Source organism: Nanorana parkeri, unplaced genomic scaffold, assembly GCF_000935625.1.
Source record: "Nanorana parkeri isolate BGI_ZX_2015 unplaced genomic scaffold, ASM93562v1 scaffold1756, whole genome shotgun sequence".
NCBI classification, from domain to species: Eukaryota; Metazoa; Chordata; class Amphibia; order Anura; family Dicroglossidae; genus Nanorana; species Nanorana parkeri.
Window position 1 is genome coordinate 247,931 of NW_017308024.1, and position 10,146 is coordinate 258,076.

The 10,146-nt window shown below is 45.3% G+C and overlaps 1 protein-coding gene across 1 annotated transcript in view; it reads left to right on the forward strand.

Annotated features, from left to right (window-relative positions):
- Nucleotides 1–498, forward strand: part of NKX6-3 (NK6 homeobox 3) — a 10,484-nt gene extending 9,986 nt beyond the window's left edge. Inside the window, exon 3 of the mRNA XM_018571429.1 lies at nt 268–498. Coding sequence (XP_018426931.1) covers nt 268–498 — 231 coding nt within the window. The remainder of the gene's footprint in view (nt 1–267) is intronic.
- The last annotated feature ends 9,648 nt before the right edge of the window (nt 499–10,146 follow it).

The following is a 10,146-nucleotide window of genomic DNA, read 5'->3' on the forward strand; positions in this document are numbered from 1 at the left end:
GGGGGGAATCCAGTCCCTCCTCTGTCACGGCAGAGAGCCGTGACAGGATCGAGAGGTGAGCGAACGCCGGTATGTGTTCGCTCACCTCCCGATCTACTGAGCCGACCTGTGACAGTCTCATTGTCACAGGTCGGCTAGAACTATGAGGGGAGTGAAAAGCACTCCCCTCATAGTTCTCCTTTAATAATAAATGGTTAGAAATATATTTGTTACATATTGAGGCAGATGGATAAGCAGGTCTTGTGATGTCTATTGTCGTCTGTCCAGGTCTGGTTCCAGAACCGGCGCACTAAGTGGCGTAAGAAGAGCAGCATAGACCCCACCTGCCAACAATCCCTTGGCTCCCGGGCCCCCGGGGAACTGACACCCTCTGAGAACGAAGACGATGAATACAGCAAACCACTAGATCCCGATTCAGATGACGAGAAAATCCGCCTGTTACTGCGGAAACATCGAGCAGCCTTCTCTGTGCTTAGCTTGACCCCTCACAACCTGTAACAAAGACTAACCAGACAGAACCCTACGTCATCAGAGGGAAACCCCTGAAATATTATCACTGATCATTCATTGATAAGGACAACCGGCCATCACTGGACACAATCAAAGACTCCAACACCGCTCATAGGTATTGACCAGAGGAGAAAATATAATATGGACTCTCTACACCAATACTACAACACCTACAACCTCGAAATACCGTTCATCCCGTGTGTGTCAGTCTTATAGTCTTATTTATTCCATTATGAATGCATCTAAGCAGGGCACTGCGATCCCGTCTCTTTGAAATTGGGCCAAGCGAAACTCAAGTTTGATAAGTGAGGTAATGTTGCTGCCAATATTTTGTTTGAAAGGTTTCTTGTGTTTTACAAAAGTAGAAGAAACAAGATTTACATTTGATGAGTCAGCAGAAACGGAGGGACAGAAATGTATGACAATTGAATGGAATAAAAAGGTTTTAGAACAGAAAACATGGCGCTCCACGGTATGTCTAGAGATGCCCATAGACAATAGCTATAAGTAGGCAAAAACAAAGGAATCTAACACTGAAAATTTTGTACGGGCACATATATTAAACCCAGATGCCACAGTCTGACATCTGCCCAAACGCTGTAAGTAGGGTTGGATTATTTGAGACTTCATCTGCCGGTGAACCATGTGGGGGCCATTCAATGACCAACCATCTTTCTGGCCAACCAACCATCTTTCTGGCCCACTAACTTTTCAAAAAGGTCTAAAATGTGTAAAAGATACATATTTATGAAGGCCTTCTATCGAGGGTAGACAACATTCGCACTCCAGCTATGGTGAAACTACAAATCCCACGAGGCATTGCAGGACTCTGATAGCCACAGGCTGGACTCACAGAGGCAGAATCATGATGGGGTGTGTAGTTAGACCACAGTTGGAGGTTGCCTACCCATGAATTGTAGTATAGATGCATAGTCGAAGATGACGGGCACATATTTTCTAGTATGTTACATATATATATATAAAGGATCTATTGATTAACATATATGCATACATATATATATACATATATATATATACATACACACACACACAGAGTTTTAAAGTGCCATTGTACTACCTTCTTGATCAGGAAGGTATATATATATTGTTAAAAAGCTGTTGCATTATAAATGTGGTTCTCTAATATATTTGAAGATTAAAAAAGCCCTCAGAGATTTAACAGGTGGCTCAACCCATACCTCAACATCAGGGCATTAGGGACATTTCCAGGGACAAGTCTTAAAAACCTGTGGCTGTCCCTGGAAATGAAGTTCATCTAACAGCTATGAATGATAATCCATAAAAAAAAATCAGCATCAATTATTGATGGAATCTGCACCGCAGGACTCAGCAGGAGGACTCAAACAGAGCCGAATTTTCCCCCGGCGGAGTTCCAGGATCTGCAGAACACAATTTTACTGCATTGCAGCTAACACGCGTTCAATCAAAAACGGATTCTATCATTTACATACAATCCAACCGGGAGGTATACTCTACACCTTGATGGGGGACTACCTATTCTATTGTGATGGACTTGGTACTCCCAATCACTTCACCTAAAGAGATAAGTAGGACTGGCACAGATTAAAGACCGTGAACACCAGTGAAGTAAGCACCCACGTTGTCTCTTCTGTCATTGTTCCAAAGATATCATTCTACAAATATAAGAACACTGCACCCCATATCTATGGAGCCTCTCATAATGGACTTCAAATACACTTATCTGCAACCTGGTCTCAGATATTAATGTACCCTTAGGGGGTTTTCCTGTACAGCAAATGTTACAGCAAAGTGTATATCCAACAAATGCATTAAAACTGAACCAACTCCATGTTTGCAGTGTTTATAGATGGAAAGAGTTAAGTGATGGGTGTATGGCGCACCTCATCAGGGCGTGCCAGGTCATGGAATGAAAGGGTCAGGCCATTTATGTTAATGAGGTTTGATAAGCGAAGGTGTAAAGTGTTTGTCATTTTCTTCAATTACAGATAATAAGTGACGTTATGATCCGAGTTTTACAACCTTGTGCGATTACTTCAAGAGGACCTGTCATCTATATGCACAGCAGTACATAAAAGAGAACCAGCCAGGACTGGTCTATCACCAATATAACATTCAGTTAAATGATTATAGTTTTGTAAGATTTCTTATGAAGGATTTATATTTGCCATTTTATTTAGATTTACTTGCTTATCTGAGTCTGACACTTTTGCTGTAGAGCAGGGTGAGAGATACGTGAAGATAAACAGTTGCTTCCTGGTCAACTACCTGACTTCAAACCCTGTTTCCCAGTTTCTGAGTATGCAAAACAGTGTGCGGTCACAAAACAAAGAGATATACAACAACAGGCCTGTGATATCTGCACACACTCAGGAGCTGGTGGACAGTGTGTGTGAGCATAGGAAATTGACAGACTTCATGTGACCTCCCACCCCTGACCATAAAGCTGAAGAATCCAACTAAAGCTAAGTACGACATAGTACAGAATTGCTTATATTTTATACTGTTTGTGTGATACAAGCCGTAATATTCCTATAACCAGCAGCACTTAGTAGATAGTTTGCCTCTTTGTAAATAGCAGAATATTCACTCATTGTGCTTCAGAGGACCTTGGTGGAGTAGGAATTTCCCAGCATCCACAACAGGTTATTAAATGGTTCTAAATGGCAACAAGTAGATTAGTGTAATGGCTCTTGCTATGGCATTCGAACGAAAGTAAATGAGGTAGGACATGATGTAGAACATCAGGACATGATGTTCTACAGGGATGGTAAGGGTCATGGTAACTAGTACATTGTGCAATTTAATCTGCAGTAGCAAAAGTAGATTATTATTATTATTATTATTATACAGGATTTATATAGCGCCAACAGTTTGCGCAGCACTTTACAATATAAAGAAGACATTACAATTACAATACAATTCAAGACAAGATGGTAAGGAGGGCCCTGCCCCTGAGGGCTTACAATCTAAAAGGGAGGGGCCAGTGATACATAAGGAGGGAGCTGTGTAGGGATGAATTGTTTGAGAAAGTGATAGTTCAGTGGTCAGGTTGAGGTGGGATGGGCTTCCCTGAAGAGATGAGTCTTAAGGGATCGCCTACAGGCAGTCAGAGTGGGAGATAGATGGACAGGTTGGGGTAGAGAGTTCCATAGAATGGGAGAGGCTCTAGTGAAGTCCTGGAGGCGAGCATGGGAGGAGTTGATGAGGGAGCTGGAAAGCAGGAGGTCTTGGGATGAGCGGAGCCGACGGTTAGGGTGATATTTAGAGACAAGGTAGGAGATATAGCCAGGGGCAGAGTTGTGGACGGCTTTGTAAGTTATTGTTAATATTTTGAATTTTATCCTTTGGGCTATTGGAAGCCAGTGCAGGGATTGGCAGAGGGGAGTGGAGGATGGAAGCCAGTGCAGGGATTGGCAGAGGGGAGTGGAGGATGGAAGCCAGTGCAGGGATTGGCAGAGGGGAGTGGAGGATGGAAGCCAGTGCAGGGATTGGCAGAGGGGAGTGGAGGATGGAAGCCAGTGCAGGGATTGGCAGAGGGGGGCTGCAGACAATGAGCGGTTGGTTAGGTGAATGAGTCTAGCCGCTGCATTCATGAAAAAAACTGAAGAGGGAGGAGCCTGTGTAGAGGAAGGCCAATGAGGAGGGGGTTGCAATAGTCAAGACGAGAGATAACAAGTGAGTGGATGAGTAATTTTACGGTTTCATTGGTGAGGAAGGGGCGTATTTTGGAAGATTGCTTTGTCTTCCATGAAAGGTCCAATTTGGTAGCATCTTCTATCAAGTCAGAACCAGTGGCACAGTACCATCACAGAAGAACCCATGGAACCACTAAGCCCCCTACTACCATCCAAGCAGAGATTTCCTACTGTAACGAATCATCATAAAGAAACAAGACGCATTGTCTACACGGGGAGTTATGAAGGAACACTCCAGGGATAAAACTCCCTCCAGGAAATCTGATATCAGTAATGAGCACCAGGGGCTCTGTAGAAGACTGAGGATAAAACAGAGAGCTATGGAGGACCGTCTAGTCAGAATAAGTATGTGGTAGTTTTAGTCAAAATTCAATGCTCTGCGCTTCCAGGATTGTCGATTTTCTAGTTCTCTGGTTCCTCCCATTGGTCTGTACAAGACACATGAGGCCTTATATTGTACAATTGTATTTCAGCGACAGAGTCAAGTCAAAGCCCATAGAGTGGGAAATAGTTTAAACCAGGTGTTGCTGTCTGTGTCTCCACATGGGAGATGCCCCCTCACTTCCCTTTCCTGGAGACAAGAAGTCAAAAGGGTCAGGGTGTGATAGAAAAATCTCTCCAACAAAGACAGCAATACTTTCTTCAGTAAAGTGGGAAGGGGTTACAACTACTGTCAGGTTTATTTTATTAATCTCCTTGTCCTGGTGCCAAAGGGACTGGAAGTGAGGGGAAACCTCCCCAATGGAGTCATAGACATCAATAAAAACCTGAAAGAAGCTCTAAGCTAAAGCTGAATTTTGGCTTTAAATTAACAGCTATATATGGGGATACCACTGCTGATCACCTTCTAAAAAAAAGTTGGTTGACTGGCTAGAAGTAGAATGAGAAGTCCCTATCTGTTTTGGGTCACACCAGTGTTGATCACCTTCTGAAAATATTGGTTGACTGACTTGGAGATGAATGAGAAGTTCCTATCTGTCCTGGGTCACACCACTGTGGATCACCTTCTGAAAATGATGGTTGACTGGCTGGGAGAACAATGAGAAGTCCCTATGTGTTCTGGGTCACACCATAGTTGATCACCTTCTGAAAATGTTGGTTGACTGGGTGGGAGAAGAATGAGAAGTCCATATGTGTTCTGGGTCACACCATAGTTGATCACCTTCTGAAAATGTTGGTTGACTGGGTGGGAGAAGAATGAGAAGTCCATATGTGTTCTGGGTCACACCATAGTTGATCACCTACTGAAAATGTTGGTTGACTGGGTGGGAGAAGAATGAGAAGTCCCTGTCTGTTCTGGGTCACACCATAGTTGATCACCTTCTGAAAATGTTGGTTGACTGGGTGGGAGAAGAATGAGAAGTCCATACTGTATGTGTTCTGGGTCACACCCCTGTTGATCACGTTTGAAAATGCTGGTTGACCAGCTGGGATAAGAATGAGAAATTCCTATCTTTCCTGGGTCACACCACTGTTGATCACCTTTGAAAATGTTGGTTGACCGGCTGGGAGAAGAACGAGAACTCCTTAACTGTCCTGGGTCACACCACAGTTGATCACCATCTGAAAATGCTGGTTGACCAGCTGGGAGAAGAATGAAAAGTTCTTATCTGTCCTGGGTCACTTCACTGTTGATCACCTTTGAAAATGCTGTTTGAATGGCTGGGATAAGAGTGAGAAGGTCCTATCGGTTCTGGGTCACACCACTGTTGATCACCTTTTGAAAGTATTGAAACCTGGCAGTCAGACAGCTAGCATGTTCAGAAGGAAAGGTCATCAATGGTAGACTTTATTTCTTCTCAGAACAGGTTTCCTGTAATCTTTGTTGGGAATGGGACTAAATGAAGCAGCATAGCAAATATAGATGAAAAAGTCAATTATAGAGGACTAGAAGATGTAAACTTGGTTGGGTTTCCGGGATGTTTCTTCACCAATGGGTGTTTATTCAGCAATGATCTTCTAGAAGAACAGCAGTCTGGCTTTTGAAAGTTGAGAACAATGGGCTACCTCGATGCTCGCACGATCCTCAACCCGAGCGGGCCTAACGATATTTGAACATACCTGTAAGCGCAACCCATACAGCCCCAAATTGGTCTCACAAATTTACTCTCAACTCAACACATTGACCTCCCCTAACAGGCACTCTTATGTAGGGAGATGGGAGAGAGACCTTGGACACTCACAACCGCTGGAAAACTGGCAACAAATCTGGACCTCAATGGCCAAATGCTCACTCAATATGTCCTCCATGGAAACAGCCTTCAAGTCCCTCACACGATGGTTCCTGGTGCCATCCAGACTGGCCCACCTTCACTCTTCACACTCGTCATCCTGCTTCAGAGGCTGCTCATCCCTGGGAGATGTCCTCCACACGTGGTGGTCTTGTCCTATGCTTGCCAGATTTTGGTCCAGAGTGTTCCGTTTGCTGGACAGTCTCTTCTCAGTGAGGCTACGCAAGGACCCTTGGCTGGCCTTGCTACACCTCAAATCTCCGCTTCTCACTAAAAACCATCATCACCTCGCCACACATGTCCTGTTGGCAGCCAAGCAAACGATTGCCTCGGCATGGAAGAAGCAATTTGTCCCCTTCGGGGAAGTTACCCGGCGGCTGGACTTCTTTTGTCTGAACGAGAAGCTAACCAGCATCCTCTCGTACACCAATAAGTCATTCACTAAGGTCTGGCAACCATGGATAGACCATACCCACCCCTCCCTGTCCCCAGATAGCCTTTCACTCCTCTAGACCCCGCGTCAGAAGGGTCCATGCCGGACAAACTCAGTGCCTTCCAATTCCCTCTCTCTCTTCTCCTCCCTTTCTCTTTCTTCACCTCCTTGCCCGTTGGACTACCACTCTCCGGATTCCCTTCTCTGGGTGGTCCTCTTCCCCTTAAATACATCCTCGTCATGAGGAGCCTGGCAACACTATGATCATAATTTTGAATCATTTGACTGCAACCGCTGTCTTCATGTTCCTCTATTGTGTGCACCACAGTATTGATTACTGTATTTTGTATTATACTCAATGTCGAAACTCAATCAAAACTTTGAAACGAAAGTTGAGAACAAAACTGTAAGATTTAAAAAAAACAGCCAACTGGAGCAAAACCCACAGATATTCTGTACAATACAAACAATGATATGCACCACCCTATCGATGCGCTACCTGCACTTGGGAAAAATTGGTCCTTGGTCTGAACAGTGCAGTTTTGACAAATGCATTATGTACAGAAACTACTATAAAATGTCATAGGAGTGTCCTTCTAATATTATCCACCTCCCGTATTTCTAACACGCAAAGCCCTGCACTTGGGTAAGCACTGCCGTAATCTGCTAACACAATAAAGCATATCTATATAGCCTAGAGGTTATCTAGCAGCTAATGACTGTGGCACTGCAAACATGGATGGACACAGCACAAAGGTTTAGGCTGTATTAGACCTTCATGTGAATCAGTAGGGTACCTGTCAACATCGTGTAGCGCTCACCCCCGAAGGAGCCGCTGAAATGATCGGGTCTTCCAAAGCCTGTCTAGGGGATTATTAAAAAAACACATGGCTGCCCCAATAGCACTTACCACTTCCAGTGGTTACCGACAGATTGAAGTCCAGACAATACCTCCAAGATGATTCTCTTTATTGCTGTAACTCCAGGGAGAGAGGGAAGAGGGTCAGGCACATCCAGAATGAAGGCAGACTCCTTGTATTTGAATCAGAGCAAAGTAACTGCTGCCATCACAGACTTGGACCTTTAAGCCATACAGGCAATCTGTGTGGAGAACTTCTGGCAAGCAGTACTGTCAAGGTTCTTGTTCAGGTTCAACTCAGACATGAGTGGCTGACCACTGGGCCTCCAGGCTCCGGCCCCAGTGTCCAGGCCTAGGCCCCTGGCTTAGGCCTAGTCCATGCTATCTCTTCAGCAGCAGGCATCCTCCCCCGGCCAGGAGGGCCCTGGAGAGGGGAAGAGGAAGAGACCGTTGCATCAGCCACACTCCACATTTCTATCCTCTCCCAGCATGCATCACTGTTACTGTCCTGCAGTGATTGGCTGGAAGACATAAATGCCCAAAGCAATCCTCATTGGCTGTTCTGCCCTGTGTGGTAACACACCCACCCACAGGCAGACACAGCTTCACAGATTGCTCCGTCACAGTTGAACTGAACTTAGACTATATATATATGATCTAGCACTCCTTTTTAGCAAGGTGCTACAATTGACAAATCACATGACTATTGGAATTAAAATACCTCTGGATTAAAAACTGTGTGCATGTGACCTTGTTAGGTGAAAGTCAGGCCCCATTAATGAAGTTAAACTAAGTCAGAGAGGGACACTAAAGAGGTATTTCTGGCTATTACTGGCTAATGGAGCACCCCGGCATCTTGAGCTATCTCTTCTAAGCCAGGACTTTACATTAAAAGTGTAGCGTCACCCTTTTTTCGGTCAGTGATACCCAATGCAGGATAACACTTCAGGATGCAGGATAACACAGACCAAAGGGTGGTCTACAGTAATAGAACTAACGGGTCTCCCTGTGTTTCCTCTGTAAGAAACCTCTATGATGGATGGATCCCCTGCACATCAGCACACCTTGACTCTAGGGTCGGTTGCCAATCTTCTTGTCTAGAGATTTCACTCACTTTGCCCATCAGCACTTACCACCCTCTATGGTGATCGAGTAAAGCAATGTCCAGACTGTATGTATAATGTGGAGAACTTTATTGTAGAACTTCAGGAAGAGAGGTGGAGGGTTAGGATCATCCAGGCAGATGTAGACTCCTTTAAATGGCAGAGTGTGGTCACTGTCTCCATGCACAGCAGGAAGAACAACTGACACAGCAGTACTTGAGGTAGAAGTCATCAGTCATATTCATCCTTGTCATCAGTGACAACCACTGGGCCTCCAGACGCAGGCTCCAGTGTAGACACACGGCTAGTCTCAGGCTTCAGGCCTAGCCATCTCAGACAGTCCATAGCAGCCTCCCCACAGGCAGGGCCCGGAGGAGGAAAAGAAAGCTCACATGGTCCACCCCAAATATTTATCTACTCCCCCAGCATGCACCACTGGTCATTAGCCCCACAGTGATTGGCTGGAGAGGGATATCTACCCATAGCAATCTCTCATTGGTTGCTCTGTTCTGTGACCAGGGTACACCCAGCAGCAGACAGAAGCAAACAATGACAGATTGATTAGGGAAAACCAAATGATCCTAGACTACATATCAGCATCGGACCGCATACAATCTGAAAATACAAAATGTATTAGCACGCCTGCCCACAGGGTGCTACATAAAATTAAAATGTAACACATGATCCCCTCTTGCATCTGGAGTAGTTGATGAGTTGATGGACAGGCACCACGTTGGAAGTCTTTCTAGTGTATGTAATATAGAAATAATTCATGGACAAGCTCAGCAAAAAATATCTCAGCTGACTTGTATGGTGAGCTTTAAAAATATAGGGAAGGTTGCTGGCAAATGCTTGGTAAATGTTGCCAACTCCAGGGTGGGTAATGTGCCAGGGTTCACCTAGCATTGAGAAATAGGCACCTAAGAGGGTATGCAATGGCCTGATATAACTTGGCAGGTAGCCCTGTTGAAAATGCTTGGCAGCAATAAACCCCTTATTTGAAGTATGTTGTTGTCAACAGAGTCTTCACTTTCATGTCACTGTGGCATTGATGCCAACTCATTCCTAAAAGGATTAATAACTGTATCAAGACTTTGATAGGGGCAGGCCCGGATTTCCCACAAGGCCACCGAGGCCCGGCCTCGGGGCGGCAGAGCGCAGAGGGGCGGCAGCGGTGACCTTGTGGGGAAGTTGCAGGCGCCGGTGTAAGGTGTCCCGGCGGCGGACCGCTGTTTGCGGTCGCCGTCCAATCACGACGGGGCAGCCCGAGGCTCTGCCCATCGGCTCCGTAGTGTGTGGCCGCCGGCCAATC